The 17,129-nt window shown below is 36.1% G+C and overlaps 1 protein-coding gene across 1 annotated transcript in view; it reads right to left on the bottom strand.

Annotated features, from left to right (window-relative positions):
• Nucleotides 1–17,129, bottom strand: part of PDE4B (phosphodiesterase 4B) — a 549,746-nt gene that overhangs the window by 425,664 nt on the left and 106,953 nt on the right. Inside the window, exons 2-3 of the mRNA XM_073234084.1 lie at nt 10,273–10,385; nt 3,814–4,052 (exon numbers count right to left, since the gene is read on the bottom strand). Of these exons, the coding sequence (XP_073090185.1) occupies nt 3,814–4,052; nt 10,273–10,314 (281 nt within the window). The 5' untranslated portion in view covers nt 10,315–10,385. The remainder of the gene's footprint in view (nt 1–3,813; nt 4,053–10,272; nt 10,386–17,129) is intronic.

Raw genomic sequence — 17,129 nt, 5'->3', positions numbered from 1 at the left:
ATAAGGGCAAGAAACTTTGATTTCAGATTTATTATTTTTACATACTCAAGCAGTGGTTGGTATTGGAGGAACAGTCTCACAAAGACAGCAGGCAATAAGACTGTCCTGATATACTTCCACTATCTCCCACTAAAGAAGAGCCAGGTCCCTACTGTGACCCCAGACTTAAGATGCAAGGAGGGAAAAAAAAAGTTGGGGAATGTTAAGGAAAAACATGTTTTTCACACTCTTTAATGTGCCTTCTAAATGTCAGGAATACCACTAGTTCAACATTTGCTGCCTTCCTCTCTGTCCTTACTCAGTCTTCCCCAGGAAGAAGTAGTAATTTAATCTGTGTTGGTGTTTCTAAAAGGAGAAACTGGACATGCATAACTCAATCCTTCCTATTTTCTCACATGAGCAAGATTTCTACAATTCTATGCTACAAGTTTTATAGGGGTAAATTCTCCTTCTGAGAGAGAGACCTGCCCAGGTGTAAACCTCCAGTTACTGGGTGATTCATATAATTATGGTGTTCATTGTTAGAAGCCCACTTGCCTACAGACATAGACTATATATCCCAATATGAAGTTTACCAGTAATACAGATAACTTCTTGTGTTCATAAGTGACGTCTTCTTTCAGCATATTTCCAATGTTCATTGCAATAACTCAGGTGATGAATCCCCAATAATAGAAAATACTAATTCTGGCTACTCAGTGGATATATAACAAAGAGCATAATAACAACATCAAAAAACCACTAAATGCTAGTTATCATGCTATATGCATCACAAACACTTTCTTTAATTCTCACCACAACCCCAAAAAACAGACATTTTCATCTCCATTGTTTATTTGGGTTTTCGTGGGATAAAGAAACTCATTCAAAAGGTAACAGGAAAGGAGTCCACCCAACAGGACTTAGGTCCTCTCTAACTCTTTTTTTTCCCATGATAAAGCAAATCACTATCCTTATTAAATCCCAGACCTTTTGCCTTCAGTGATGGCCAGCTCCCTTCATCAATGTGTTCTCCCCAAACAAGAGCTAAATTTATACCAATGTCTTTCTATTTAACCTTACATACATTGGTCAATACCTTTCATTTGTACTCACTGGAATTCTTTCACTGGCCTTGAAGACTTGATCAGTAGCACAAGGTCCCAAACTTAGGACACATTTAGCACACAAATCAGGAATCAAGGTCAGTTTCACCCAGTTGTAACTGTTGAAGCAATTATTAGAGCAGGAGCCATCTCTTAATCTAGTCAGGAAGAGGGGTCATCAAACTGGCAAGCCAAATGTAGTCTACTGCCAGTTTTTGCAAATGTAGTGTTATTGGAACACAGCTATGTTTATTCATTTATGCATTGCCTAGGGCTATAGGCACTATAACAGCAGTGTTGAATAGCTGCAACAGAGACTTGTAAAGCCCACAAAGCCAAGAAAATTTACTATCTGGACCTTTACAGAAAAAGTTTGCTGACCCTTGGTCTAGGCATGAAGATTGACTCCATATACCCAGTGTTCCAAGTGGCAAGCAAATTCTTTCTCACACATGGTCCTGGAGTGCATCCGTTACATCTGTGAACTTGCATCAAGTTGGTGGCAATGATACTTGGAAACCTACTTCCTCACTTTCAGTCAAATGTCTTTCAATGAGACTCCTCCGACAGCAATTCTACCAGTCTTCAACTTACAATATTCTCAAGGGCTGTAGAGAAATGCTTTTAGTTTCTTATATTTAAAAATAGATTTAGAATAAATGAATACTCTCATACATTAAAAAGTATTCAGATAATTGAAATAAAACAGACATGTTATGAATGAGTTACTAATATGTGGTGTTACTGACTGCACCACATAAACTTTCTGGATAAAGCTAAATCATTCATTTCACTCTAAATTACACCCAGCAAGAGGCTATTGATATTTAAGACATTGTTTCAAATTTTCAAAGGCTTTATTGAATATGATCAAGAGGCGAGATACTGACATTTATGGATTACCTCACATATGCTTTTTACTAAACCATTTTACCTTATAGAGATTACCACATGTCTTCCTCACAATAGCATATGAGATGAGTATTGTTATTCTCTTTGTACAAATGAATACATTCAGCTTAGAGAAACAGACAAGCATGCCCCAAATGTCAGAGTCTGGATTTGATATTTCTACAGGAGGAACAACTCTGTAACTCCCAAAGTGTCCTTGAGTTAAATGAACTCAAAATTTGCAAGGTACATTTTAATTTAGATTGTTATTCCAACAGATATATTACCAACACTTGCCAAAACTAGACTTGTGTGCCAGTTATCACCTCTTTAGTTGCTGGATTGTGAGGAACTTTCTTCTGGGGAAGAGTCCGAGTTAGTAGTAAGGGCAATCAGAGAGCTCATGAAAGTATACAGCTACCACTAGCATGAAAGCATGTCAATATTGTAACAACTGGTACAACTGTACCAATGCCAAACTGCTGAAAAATAAATCTGTGGAAGGCTTTAAGACTCCAAATGTGCAATTAGGCAGAAGCAAAACCAAGACTAATCAAAGAAGCTAAGGGATTGAGTAAGTGATAATGGAGCAATATGCCCATTTGAGTTTTCAATAATTAACTATGACTGTTCTAATGTTAATTTAGCTGAACAAGATGTAAGTCCATGCTTCTAAAATTTTTCACCCATTCCCCTACAAAGTGTTAACTCACTTCTCTATCACACAGACTTATGAACAATTTCATGCTAATAACTGTGATAACTGGAGTCTCAGTGATCTAATTCTTACTGTATTGGATAACATGCTATTCTTACTGTATTGGATAATCACCAACTAAAAGATACCCTACATCATTCAATGAGTACATACTGGGCTACTCCTCACACTGTAGACCTCAGCAAGTGAATAGGAGAAACAACAAAAATCACAGATTTTAATGATTTACTAGAATGGTATTGTACAATAATTTATTTAGTTCTCCTCAATAAATGATTTAAATAAAAAGTGATTTTTAAAGCACCTCATTATTACAATTTATAATTAAATAAAATATAGAGAAAATTTTTTTTTATTTTAAGGTTAAAGCTCCATGTTATATAACATTTTCCAGGTAATTCTTGGAAAATACTTAAAAATTATGTAGAGAAAAAAGGAAAAAATAAAATACTAATTATTAAATATATGATAAAATACATATTTGAAAGAGTGCCATTGCACAATTTTAACTACAGTTGTAAGACTATATGTTCCTGATTAATTTTTCAATGCTAGATTAAAATAGTCTGTTTCACAAATATAGACTCTGCGAAACAATCAAAGCATCTTTCATACCACAATTTCATTCCTCTTTTGATTTATAATGAAGTGTTTTATTTTAGAGATAATCACAAACTGAGATTAGTCAAGTGAAATTATAATAAAAAAAGCTAGGAATAATTATGTAGAGAGTAGAGCAATACGAATATCTCCTATTATATATACATATATAATTCCTTTAGGTACTCTGATATGATTTTACATCTCTAAATTAAGACATATTGATACACAGTGAATAGTTCTTTTTAAAAAACTAGATCATAGGCAGTAATTTCGTTTTCCCTTGACATTAATAAAAATGCATTTCATTCCTTCAATAGGCTCCCTCCAATCTTAAGAGGTAGAAAATAACTCCACTGTTTTAAAAAGGCCTTGTCTTGCTACCCAAAGGGAAATAATTCTCAAAATATCAATAGCCTTAATTATTCCACAGACAACTAACATATAGTAACAGAAAATAGTTGTTATAGCAACTGGAAAATAACACTTAGAATTGACATCTAATTTGAGGCTACTCACCACTCCTGGCTTACAGTTGTAATAGCAATGCTTGGAAGTGTTGCCAAAGGTAGCGTGGTCGGTCTGGAAATGCCATCGCCCTCGGGAGTCCTTGCTCTTTCACTCTGTCTTTGGGACAGTGGTGGTAACTGTAAGTTTCCTGAGCAACACCTTCTCCCTCTCCAGAGGTCGATCCCAAGTGTGCTACTAGAAGAACTGTAGGATTTACTCAAGCTACATTCAAAATAATCTTTAACATTCTGGAGGAACCACATAGAAAGAAAAAAAGAAGAAAAATAGAATGAAATTGTAATGTTTAAAATCATGTACAGTAGAGCAAAATAAGAAAACAAATGATAAGCTGTCACTCAGAAAGTCCTGATTCATGATCTCACAATCAAAATCTACCATTGACGTCAAAAGAAAACAAGAAAGGGGAGTGGGGTAGTGGCAAATTCTCAACTTCTACAATGAACATCATCAGTTGGTGGTATTTAGGACCATTGGTAATATTTATCAGTCACAGTTTGTGGATTGGAGAGCTTTCTATCTTCTTTCTCTTTCCCTAGTTTTTCTTTGCTAACATGAAAGCTTATAACTGGATACATATTTTGAGAATCAATGTTTTCATTCTGCAACATGGAAACAAACTATGCTAGCTAAAATATAAAGCTCCTTGTCTAGAGTTATAAAGGTATTTTCTATATCAGGACAGCAATATGCAAATAATTATGGGTGTCTGGCTGTTCTTGTTTCCATAAAAGGTCTTCTCAGGGTTGTGGCTTCTTTTCTTTCTTCTTTCTTTCTTTCTTTTTTGTCAATTCTATAAGAGCTCAGGAAAAGAAGAAGAATATACTTTATCCAGTCCCAAAATGACCTGCCATGTGTTCAGTACATGCCCCAATGCTGACATGAATGAAATACTTGTGCGAAGATAAAGGCATTGCACTGTAACCAATGATTAGAGTTACTCATTCTTCCTATATCTCATGGTGACTATGGTTCCTGGTACTGTTGGGAGTGGGATTCCCATATGAGCCTGAAGTACCATTCCTACCAGCTCAAAGACAGAAAACATCACAACACTGCAAATGCCCACTGATAACAACTTGGAGTTAAAAATATATTAGTCATTGTTCACTTTTAACAGAAAAATGGGAGTCCAACCATCACTGGTTGAGGTCTTTCACCAGAGAGTCATTCTGTGGCCCTATAAATACAGGTTCTAAGGAGAACCTGGGACTAGACTTTCTAAGGTTTAAACAAACAAAAGTCCTCTACCTCCACTCCTCCACCCATTCCTATCCTAGCTGATACAAGAATAATTAACTCAAGTTTAAGGGTCTAGCTGGGTTCATACAACAAATACTTGTTGCACACCTATCATAGTTTTGCACTGAACTAAGAAGGATACAACAGCAAAAAGAGGCATAGTATCTGCAGTCATAGAACCTATCTTCTAGTAATTTATGCTTATCTGATTGACAGAAGACCACATTTTGATGATGAAAATCTGGATATGGATAGCTCTGACAATTTTCAGCATCCCCACTCTCTCTACCTGGAAATGAGATAATTTAATGTTTTCTTGTGCGTGACTTACAGTTTTCAAATACCACTTATTTGAAATTCAGTAGAACCACAATTCAATAACAGGAAGAAAACAAAACAATCTAGAGTTTTCCAAAGTTTGAAATATTCTGGAATGTGTCCAGCGTTTAACTTTTTAGTAACTGGTTACTTTATTAAATGCAGTCAAGGCCTAGCATTTACTGTAGTGTATGTGTTTGTGTGTGTGTATGTGTGGGTGTGTGTATCCTTTAGAAATAAAAGGTGAGGTGAAAACTTAGTACATATGTTTCTTTCTCAGAAGACTTACAGACTCACTGAGGAAACAGAATACACAAAGTCTTCCTGAAGAATTCAAGAACAAACTAAAAGTCAGAACTCATGACTACTAATCAATCTAGTTCCAAATATTCATATAAGAAAAGTACTGGTTATCTGAAAAGCAAAGTTGTAAGCATATACTTTAACTCCTATGCAAGAAACACTGTACCAGAGAACAGCAATAAGGATATCATTTAGTTAAATCACCTACCACCATAGTTTCCTAATGAAGTTTTTGGATATTTACCTCTTTTAGAAAAAGAAAATATTACCAACTAGGTAACTGTAGTAAATGAACTAAATGGGTACATTTTGATATTTGTTTTTTTAAAAGGAGCAAAATCACACCTACCACAAAATATCTCCCACACTGACTTGCCAACAGGTTTGAATTTGCAAAATTGAAGTCGTTCTTTGAGTTAAAAAAATTTGTTTCAAAAGACCTCAGTTAACATGGAAATACATTGCCACAAAAGAACATAATGGCATAGCATTTTAGAAATTAAGTTAAATATCGGAAACATTAAAATTGTTTTATAAACACTCAGCGACCCATGCAGTTTTTCTTAATTACCTCAAACCCTCTAATTCATACTCATAATCTTACAGTACTCACTCAAAATTGCTACCGTCTTCAAGGGCAAAATCTGGTTCAGTCAATTCTCCGTTACTGAATTTGTGATCTTGAACTTATTTTCTATTTTAACCATCATGATTCTGGCTGACTACACCATTCATGAGATCAAAGGTTTTTGGAAAAGGAACATCAACTTGAATGGTACTTCTGGATATCACAAATTTTAAAACGTGTCAAACTGTCCCAAATTCACCCAAGGAAATTATAATCCCAAGGGAAATAACCCACTTGTGGATTAGCCTCATGTTCCTGGATAATTTTTTGTTTAAAAATCAGTATTTTTGCCAATGTAATTGCAAAACATTATCACAAAGGAAAAGCTAGTGCGAATCCGCGCACTAAGTAGGAAAAGTTCACAGGGTGGAAGGGAAAGGGACACCAAAGAGACTGTGTCCTATCCTGATATCAAAGCAAACAAAGTTAGGATTACTAAGTGTCAGGATGAGGCATTTAGTATCTAAGTAGTCAAGGCTTTGTTACTATTGCTGTTATTTTGTTTTGTCTTTTGTTTAATCTATTTTGGTCACTTTTAGATCTTACTCTAATTTTGAAGTTCTTCTGATTAAACTCATGGTGAGAAAATGGGATCAGGTACTTCCAAGAATTTCTAGTGTGCTCAAGTGCACATTCAGTATAGACCATAGGCCAGAATTCTTCATAGGAATCACCAAATGGCATTTAGGACTCCGATCAAGGCTAACTGTCATGATGCTGTATGAGACAATAAAGTAATTTTGTCTTTGAAAAATGTGGTTTTATCATAGGCAACTCCCATCAATTATAACAGTATAATGTCAGCGTTTCTCTCTCTCTGTCATTTGTACAAACATCTCATGGTTCTTCTCTCCTACTCTTTTGTCATTTTCCCCTTTTGAACTACTCAGCAAACCAGCAACTCCTACTCCTCTAAACTATTCTGTAATCCCATTAGTCATAATTAATTGTTCATGTTCAGTACTTGAATAGCACTTAATTTACCCCTCCCTTCTGGAACCTGTTCCCAAATGCAAAGTATTGAATACATGCTGTTCCTATGTCATTTATTGTATTAAGTCAAAGTTATCTGTGACTGCAAATAAATGAAGGCATTTGTATATTCCCACAGAGCCAAATACAGTGTCTTGCATGTAGGAAAGACCTTTGCACATGCTATTCCTTTGACTAGAAACATTCTTTTCCCAGTTTCTCACAGGGTTTACTCTCTCACTGCCTATATGTCTTCTCTGTTCATATGTTATTTCCTCATGTTATCCATCCATAAACATTCTATCATTACCATCCAATCATTCTTTGCCACCTGACCAACTTCACTTTTCTGTACATCTTTTATTGCAGCTAGAATAATTTTATAATTATCTATTTTTCCCCCCCCCTCAAGAAGATAAGCTCCAAAGGGATAAGGACTCTGTGCTATTTCTTGCTGTGTCTCTAGAACCTAAACAGTGTTTAGCACATAATAGGTGCTAAATTAATATTAGGTGAATTAGTTAACATGAGTTGAGATAAATGAAATAAAATATCCTTGACTTAAGGGTGAAAACTTACTTCAAGAGTATGGTATAAAAATGTAAAATCTGCTATATTGCTCTTATGGTGAGGGAATAAATACTGTGTGTAACATTCAGTATGATCTTTTGCACTGTACTTCCAAGGTTGAGGTATGTAGTGAAAAGTTCTAGGTCATCACCATAGACTAGAAATTAAATGCAAGCCACAAGTGGGAGCCAAATGTATATTAAATTTTCTAGGAGTCTTATTTAAAAAGTAAAAAAGAAACAGGTGAAATTACTTTTAATAGTAATACTTTATTTAGCTTAACATATCCAAAATGTTATCATTTCAACATGTAATCTATGTTAAAAATTATTAATTAAATATCACATAATCTTTCAAACTTATATACTATATATCCAAAATCTAAGATCTGTTTTAGGCTTACAGCACATCTCCATTCAAACTAGTGCTTAAGAGTCACATGTGGCTATTGGCTACTATGTTGAACAGTGCAACTCTAGGAAATAATTACCCACTTCAGTTGGATTAATATTCTTTGAATGTGCTTTTCTTTTTTATACATTCTCCCTCATCTTTTAACTGTGACAACAAATGCCTCAGAGAAGATCAGGATTATTACTATAAAAATCAGTAAAAAAGAAAGAATGGTTGTCTATCTTTTATAGATGGAATGCATTGCTTAATTTTATTCCTCCAAAAAAATTGAATCTTGGAGCACACAGTACGTAAATAGTATTAAGGCACAATCCCAAGCATTTTTTCCTTTAAAGAGAGAAAGGGTTTCTGAATTCCAGAAGTTTCCCATGAGATATCCTGAGCAGAGCGTGGAGGTCTGAACATAGCTTTTTACCACCTGAGATCTTAGAATATTAATTAGGGAAGTTTCCATGTAGTCGAGGAGGAGAGATTGGAGAAAAAAAGAAAGGAAATACAACACCAGAACACTAACCAGCACCTTCAACACAAAAGAGTAGAAATGGCAATGGCAAAGGAGAGTATTTTGGAGGTCAAGAGCCTCATAGCACAGCTAAGTTTTCCTGTGCACTTGTGGGTCCTAGAGGTTCCCACAAGCCCCCAGAGGGACACAGAAGGAAGCCAAGAATTAGCCTCAGCTTACCTGCCAAGCTTTTGCTGCAGCCTGAGGCAAAGGAGGACTCTATAGGATGAGCTGGACAGAAAGAAAAGCTGAATCTTTTGACCAACTAGAATCCCACTGAAAGGTTAGGGAAAGAGCCCAGGCAGTGGGGCAGAAGGTCAAACTGACAGCGAATTGAGGTCCACTGCCTATGCTGAGAGCAATCATCACTTGAACAACTGTCACATGCCTAAGCAGCATGGGACCAAGGACTGAGACTGACACCCAGACCTGGGCAAATGAGCTGCTCCTCACGTGGGCAACAGGCACTAGTCAGAAAGGACAATATGCACACCTGCTACTATGTTAATTAAGGTGAAGTCTGCTTTGCCCAATGCTGTGTGATTAAAGAGAAGGTTAAAAACTAGGAGAAATCCTGAAATACTGGGCATTTACCTAAAAGACACCACTTCACATTAATTGGCAAGTTCAAATTCCTCTCAGGCCCTCTCCCATCTGTGGAACAGAAGCTTAACAATAAGATGAACTATTACAAAGGCAAGGATAATTCCTTCTTTTTCCTCCCTCCCTCGGCTCCTTCTGTACATCTGATTAGTAGCATATAATTTTTAGCTCAGTTGTAAACAGAAACTGAGTAAGAACTGGACATTTAAAGACCCACTAATAGGGGACTAGTCAACTGAAAGTAAAGGAGTTAATCTCAGCTGACCAAAATGCAAAGCTATGAAGAAGGTGACTTTACAGATTTTTCAGATGACCTGGGACATGGCTTCTCAAGCATGATGCCTATCTAGTCACTCTCAGATCTTGTTAAAGTACTGTCTGATCTATAGGGCTGATGTGTGGCCTGAGATTCTGCATTTCTAATAAACACCAGGTAAAGCTAATGCTGCTACTCTGCAGACCACACTGGAGTGGGATGTGTACACCCCAAACTTCTTACTAGCAGTTGTCAAAGACCCCAACATTAGAGGTCACTCTCAAGGAATATCAGTAAAATAGGGTGAAAGTATGGAAGAAAATCATCACGGAGCTGATAATACAAGCAATGTGGAAAGTGAACTTTCTAAAAGTTAGGATGACATACATGAGATATTGATGGTTTTGTGAATGAAAACCACAAAGCTCAAACAGAGCCCATATCCAAGCTGCAGACTAGGCAGCATTCCTGCTGTCTGTCTCATGGAATTCTGGGTCCAGCTGCTGGCAATGTCTGGGTCACAGAAATACCCATGACAACACTGGGGTGTTAAACAACCTGCCCACCTGAATTATAGAGTGACTTGTTTATTGAACAGACAAAAGTAGGTGGAATCGAGCAACTCTGACTTTTGGAACTTACATCATCAGCTGTCACCGTCATCACACTCCTGCTTTTCTTCATTATAGAGGTGAAAAATATGTCCTCTTAGGATGTCTGTTATTCAGTGCAGCTTTGCTCACAAGTTTTAAGACCTTTAGCGGGGAAAAAAGACATAAAAAAAGAACCACTTGGTATCCTTAGGTAAATACAAATATGTGGTTTATTTGTATTCTCCAAGCTGATATTTGACTGCATACAATGTGTTTAGATAAGTAAATACTATAATTTTCCAGGCCAATTAAATCTGATATGTGAGGAAAGAGGCTCATAAAATACAAAAATCCAAGAAATTAGTAAAAAGCTATTGAGGACAGAAAAATAAGAGAGGTTAATAATTTGGTTCCCAAATAATCAACTGTCATTAAGAATATACAAGTAATATTCATTTGTAAGTGGCTTTATACTTAAAAGTACTCTCTCACATGATAGTTCATTTAACCCCCATAACAGTCTATGAGATTATTTTCATGTTTTTTTTTCCTAAGAGAGAACAGAAGATTGGAAAAATAATATGGTCAAGATAACACAGCTAAAACAAGCAGATTTAGAATTTAAGGAATAAGACCCTTTGTATGATACTATTGTCAAAAAAAGAAAAAGTAATATAAGAAATATGACCCAAAAAATCTTAATTTCAATATCACCACTAGTTTAAACCTTACATGTATAAATACATAAGCCAGCATTCAGTACAGAGAATATTAGCAACCAGTAGTTAGAATTCCCTGGTTTAAATTACACAAACCTGCCCATTTTTGAGGTAGAGATACTACAGGTCATGATACTTGTTTTGTGTAGATCATTTGAAGCCACTTCAGAAACAAAGAACCTCAGTAATGTTACCAAAAATTAAGGGTGTGTCTGGTTGTGCAGCTCCAGAGAAAAGCTAGTTAAGCTAGTTACTGGTTTATGAAAACCCAGGCTATTAAGACAAGCCCAAATTTAAAGTTCAAGCGTACAAAAGTCTACAAGAGAATATGAAGAATTCTGAGTTTACAAAATTGAGCTGGAAAAGATACACTATAGAAATCACTGAATCCAAGAGGCGTTAGTCCATATGGTGGTTTCTCAGAATCTTGGTATAAAAACTGACCTGCTAAGCTCAAGAAGCTCTTTTGTCTTTTCACTCTGTACATTTAAACTCTTAGTGCATGACTGATTTGAAAAGCTCAAACATGAAGATATATATAGATTAAGAACGTGATGGAATTGTAGCTGTGTGAGTAGGAATACTAAGTAGTGGCATTGTACCATCACCCAGGAAACCAGGGTTGAATTTCCAACACATAATTTGACTATATTATGCAGGAGTTGGCAGTGGAACTGACAGCAGATAAGAGGATGGGGGAGGGAGAAATTTTGCCTTTGTTAAGTGTTCTAGGAAGACAACCCCACAGGTTTACCAGGTGTTTGATTCAATATGCAAAGGAAAAGAATTTCCTCAGTACACACCGAGGAACGATTGGAATTAGTGAGGCCTTCTAACACTGACCAAACAGGATAGGCAGGATTTTACAGCTGTTACTCAAAAGCTGCTTGAAACCTAACAAAAGTAGACAAGTAACAGACGTCTTTTATCACAGTTATAGTCAATCGAGTGCTTCTGTAAAGTAGAATCTGAAAAAAGTTTAGACTTTTAAGTTTAAAAAAAGGGAAGATTCAAAATTTAAATGTTACATGCAGTATACAGAATTAGATATACCTAATGATTATAACTGTAAAAATAAAACCAGACAAAGATATTAAAGAAGCCATGTAAAAATGATAATAATGTACATCATGTAAAGTTATAGGACATTTTTCTTTCTTTTCCATATTTTCCAAATTTTTGGTGATGTATTATTTTATAAGCCAAAAAATGATTACATACACACACACACACACACACACACACACACACAAAGGGCCCACAATATACATGAAAATATTAACTTATCTTTTAATTATTTTATTGCTATAAAACTTACTGTGTCATACATTTTAAAGAGAGTGCCAACTGAATTTGCACAGCTAATAAAATAAAATACATATGTCATTGTTTCACATCATGTCGCAAAATGAAACACATTGACTGATAAGTTTGGCCCTCAGGACTATCAAGGTATAAATGTTATTTGTAGTCAACTTCAGAGAGTTAAAAGTAGTGGAGTACGGTTCTGGGAAGAAAATAAGAACGCCAAAGTACTCTCTAAAAAATGGCTTCACATACTAAATTAGTGGGAAAAATATAGGAAGCAAAGTTTAATTTTTATCTTATGTCCATTTTGCTTAATAGGAAATATACTTAAAAATAGGATGAAACAACATAACTGGGGTAGAATTCTCTAGGCTATCTTCAGCAGGGAGGAACAATGATGAAGTTTTCCCTGCAGAAATAAGGAGTAAGACTTGGGATCCAAATGAAACTCAATGCAAATCCAGCCCTCAAGAATTTCAGATCTAGTTTAGGAGGAAAGATTTACATATCTTAAATATATATTTGGTAAACAGTAGGTGCTCAAAAATATTTGTAAAATGAGTGAACCGAAGAGTAAAATTAAATGCTAAAATCCTATTGGTGGATAAAGCTCTCCTATGAGATAAAGAAGAGGTTGGTGTTGGGTTTCAGAAAAGGCTTTGGAAAGGTAATGAGGTTTATTTTTAGGCTTAAATAATAAGCAGAATTTGTTAGTGAGATAATAGAGAACAATATGGCGTGTAAAAATACAGAAAGGAATTTATTGTATTAAGTTTGTGGTGCATATAGGAAGATGCCATGCAAAGGAAATTTAGAATGGGCAGAAAGACAAAATGTGCCAGAGTAACATCACTACTGATGCAAGTGAGAGTATTTTTCTGAGGTCTAGGCCATGGAAATAAATTTATATTATATAACCCTTTGAGTATGAGAGCTTACTGGATAAATTCATGTGCCTTCAACTGAGAGCATGTCCTGGCTAGGGAAAAGCAGGATCTCCAGTTACAAAGCAATTTTCTAAGTGTTATACACTAAAGATAATTTTACTTTTATATTCAGAAATAAAACTCAACATCTGTTATATAAAACAAGGAAAAAGACAGGAGGGATTATTTTCTGGATATTCCCTCTTTGCCCCTCTAAATCCACTGCTGCACCTTTTCCATCCTGTCTATGCCTTGGCAGCCTGGTCCTCAGGGACTGGGAACATGGGCTATCCAGACTTCTGGCTCCTGGGTGTGTTCAGCCAATAGGAAGCAGAGGCAACAGACAGAGGTCAGAAGGAAAAATAGGTCCCTCTCTGCTGGCCTGTGCCCTCTACTATAGGTCACCATTCTGGAGGCACCCCTCTTCTAAGGTGACAGGTTTCTCTAGGTTCCATTAAATACTGTCTCCACTTGACCCTTCAGACATAAGCTGGAAGCTGCTTTCCACTTTTGCTAGCCTCATGCTGCTTCATCATCCCCTTACTGCTACCCTAAATCCTGCCCACATTTACTGCAAACAGTATCTCCATTAAACCCTTTTTTCATGCCCTTTGGGAGTGCAATCTGTTTCCTGCTAGAAACTTGACTGGTAATAGATTTGCTGTAAAACCTCTACAAAGCCAGAGGGCAATTTAAAAATATCTCCTCTCAGTGCCCAGTAAAGTGACTGACAAAAAGCAGTGTCTCAATAAATAATTGTTCAAAGAATGAATGAATAAAATCTAGTTCAAGGTCTAGAATGGTTTTATGGCTTTTAGAAAAGGTCAGCAGGCATTATCTCAAGTTGTTTTTATTAGACAAAAATAATTTTATGACACCACTCTTTGGTGGCAATGGTGATTTGTTTAGATATTCTAAGAAATGTTATAATATGTTTCACATTATAATATGCTATTATATTATATTATTATATAATAACATACAATATCATTTGTTACATATTATAATATTATATTGTTACAATATGCATAACATAGGAGAATAAGGGTTATAAATGCTGTATGACTGCTGATTGTTGATGTCAATTGCCTTTTATTTAGGCTAACATGGATTGAGAATTTATGTTATGCTAGTTCAAGAACTATACATACATGATTTCAAATGTGTTTCATAAAAGTAGCCAAGCAAATGAGGTAGACACAAAAATCACGACAGGTGAGGAAATCAAGTCTTGAAACAGTAATGAAATATGCCCCAAATCATACATCCCACCAGTTCAGACTAGAACATTTGGTTCTAAAGCTAAGCCTCTTAACCTATCACCATGGAGCTGATTGGGTCTTTTTCACATCATTTCAAGACAGAAGTGAATGAAATGATTTTTATTTCATTTTCTGATGTTGGAAATACAAGTTAAGTCAATCAGTTTTCTGGAACTATGTTCCCTAATCATGTAAGAACAAAAAGGAGTAATTTTTTAAAAGATACTGAAGTTTTTCAATGTCTCAAATTAAGGCAAATGTAGACAAGAGAAGAGGTCAGGTTCTCTTAATTTGAGATTATTCTTCCTTTAGCAAAATTTGCTGCTCACTAAATCAAATACCATATGCTTCATTAAAACAAAGTAATTCTAAGAATTTCTAAGGTGATGAGTAAGTATGACAACTATAAGTTCCATTTCTGGCATATTTTAATAGTTTTCCTGTGGTTTTATGTTTTACCACCTAAAAGACGCTTTTAAACATATTAATCTTTCACAACATTCTGTTATATTCATAGACTATATAATTTTGCCTTCCCTCTTTCTTCTTTCTCCACAGAGATTAAAAAGCTTATATGAGGGAAAGGACCCTGGCTCCTAGAGCACTAGTGTGAATTTCTCTTTCAACAGGTTGCAGTTATCAGTACTAATAATCCTGGCTGATAGAAATTTCAATGAATAATTCTAAAATCCTACATCATGGATATATGCTAGACCAAACTATGAAGAGATGAGAAAAATAAAGGAAATATTTTGAGTTTTTAAGAAAGCTGTTTTTTCCAATTTAAAGACTGCCCTTTATTCTGAGATGATGCTCAAAAAAAGTGTGTGTGTGTGTGTGTGTGTGTGTGTGTGTGTGTGTGTGTGTGTGTAATTGATTTACTGAGCATTCTGAACTTGGTAGTTTATAATATGTATTGTTTTTAATTTTTCTCCAATAACTGCTTTCCATCTACAAAGTCAAACCTATTTTATCTTCCTTAATAACAATTCAGATTGAGTCCAGAATTCCAATTTATGATTGCTTTAAATCACATATTCTTCCTTTTTCCCAGTTCAGTGGCCAGGTTCTGTGGGGTTCCACTCAATGGCCTGGGTGTAAGACTCGGAGCAGGAAGAAGGAATGGTCTACTCTTGTTTTCTTCCTCACTCTTTTCCTCTTCAGGTACTAGCTCCTGCCACATTGCAGCAGAGTGGAAGAGCTAATGAAAAGGAGCAAAAGTCTTCTTACTTAACTGGGCATTTAACTGTAGTCCTCTATTAAGTGCCACTGCTTTTCTGACAAAAAGAGATTGTATTCTGATGTCCTCTCTAAGGCAGGGTGTCCAAATGCTGGCTCTCTTCTTAGGCATAAGTAAGAGCTTTACCATTAGGAAAAAAAAATAACTTTTCTAGTCTCAACTCCCATCCCCATTGTGAGACTTAAAAATTCTTACTGGTAGGATCTACTTGTGCAACAGTCTACTCTTGATTGAAGTAATTTCAAGATGGCTCAAGCCACAATGCACTTGACACAGAAGCAGCCCACGCATCCTTGTCATACCAAGTGGTGTAGGTATAGGCTGCTTTGCTGCTCTCTCTTCCCATTTCTCTTCCTTGCTCAAGATGTCACAAGGAGAGCAGGAAGTTCCTGACAATGGGAATCACTAATGAGAGAATGGAAGAGAGAATTAGAAAGAAGAAACTATATTCCTCCTTCCAGGAGTAGAGACAACTTTGGAACACCCTTTTGTAGACCCACACTGGCCACACAACACCCCCCATCTATATCCTCATTAGCAATCTGCTCACTAGCATTAGAGCAACTCTTTGGTAGTGCCAGTTCCTACAGTGATAAGTACCAATTTCTTGTATTAAATCTCTTTTGTTTTCCTAGCTAGAACCCAAGGGATACAGAAGCTAACTGTGGAGGGCCAGAAGTGAGATCACTGGATCCAGTCACAGGAAGTGAGAACACGTGAACCAGTAGTGACACTAGGTATGAGCTCAGCCCGGAAGTGACATCATTATGAGCCTGTGTATATAAGCGGCGTTCAGAAATAAAACTGTGTCACTTGTCCACCACCAGCAGTCAGTGAACCTCCTGATCCCAACTTTGGTTTCTGTGTCTTTCCTGTATTTATCTCTGTGTTTTCCCTGAATCTCCCACCTACTTCTCTCAGGTTCAGCTGGATTGCAGAGCTGGTCTCTGCAGTTAACCACCTTTTATTGAAAATGCCCTTGATCTCAAGAAATGATTCTTCATCTTCAATAAGCCAGTAACTCACTTCTCCAATACCTCTTCACATTCCATTCTCCTCCACCCACAGTCTGGTTATATGAGCACTGGGAGGTTGCTGAAGTGATGTTTGGCATCAGAAACCATATGGTGACCTTTCAAAAGGGTTTGCCTGACCACTTTTGTAAACAGCTTTCCTTAGAGGATGTGTGATATTTTTGGTGGGCCTTAGTCCTATATTTTGGGTTGCAGTTGCCATTTCTAGCTTCAGGAAGAGTCCTATTCATCATCCTTTCAGATGTTAAAATGTCTACTTTAAATGATGATAATGTAATGGGGCATGAGCATTTTTTCCTTTTGTTTCTTAGTGGCCTCAACTGAGAAAAGTAAATGTTGGAAGCTATGTCAGTCTTCTCATTCTTTGGAAATTTTACTGATTCATATAGTACAAATGGCCAAAAAACTTTGCAGCAG

The sequence above is a fragment of the Manis javanica genome, chromosome 4 (genome assembly GCF_040802235.1).
Source record: "Manis javanica isolate MJ-LG chromosome 4, MJ_LKY, whole genome shotgun sequence".
Classification (NCBI taxonomy): domain Eukaryota; kingdom Metazoa; phylum Chordata; class Mammalia; order Pholidota; family Manidae; genus Manis; species Manis javanica.
The sequence above is the reverse complement of the archived record's forward strand: the minus strand, read 5'-3'. Positions and strand labels throughout refer to the sequence as shown.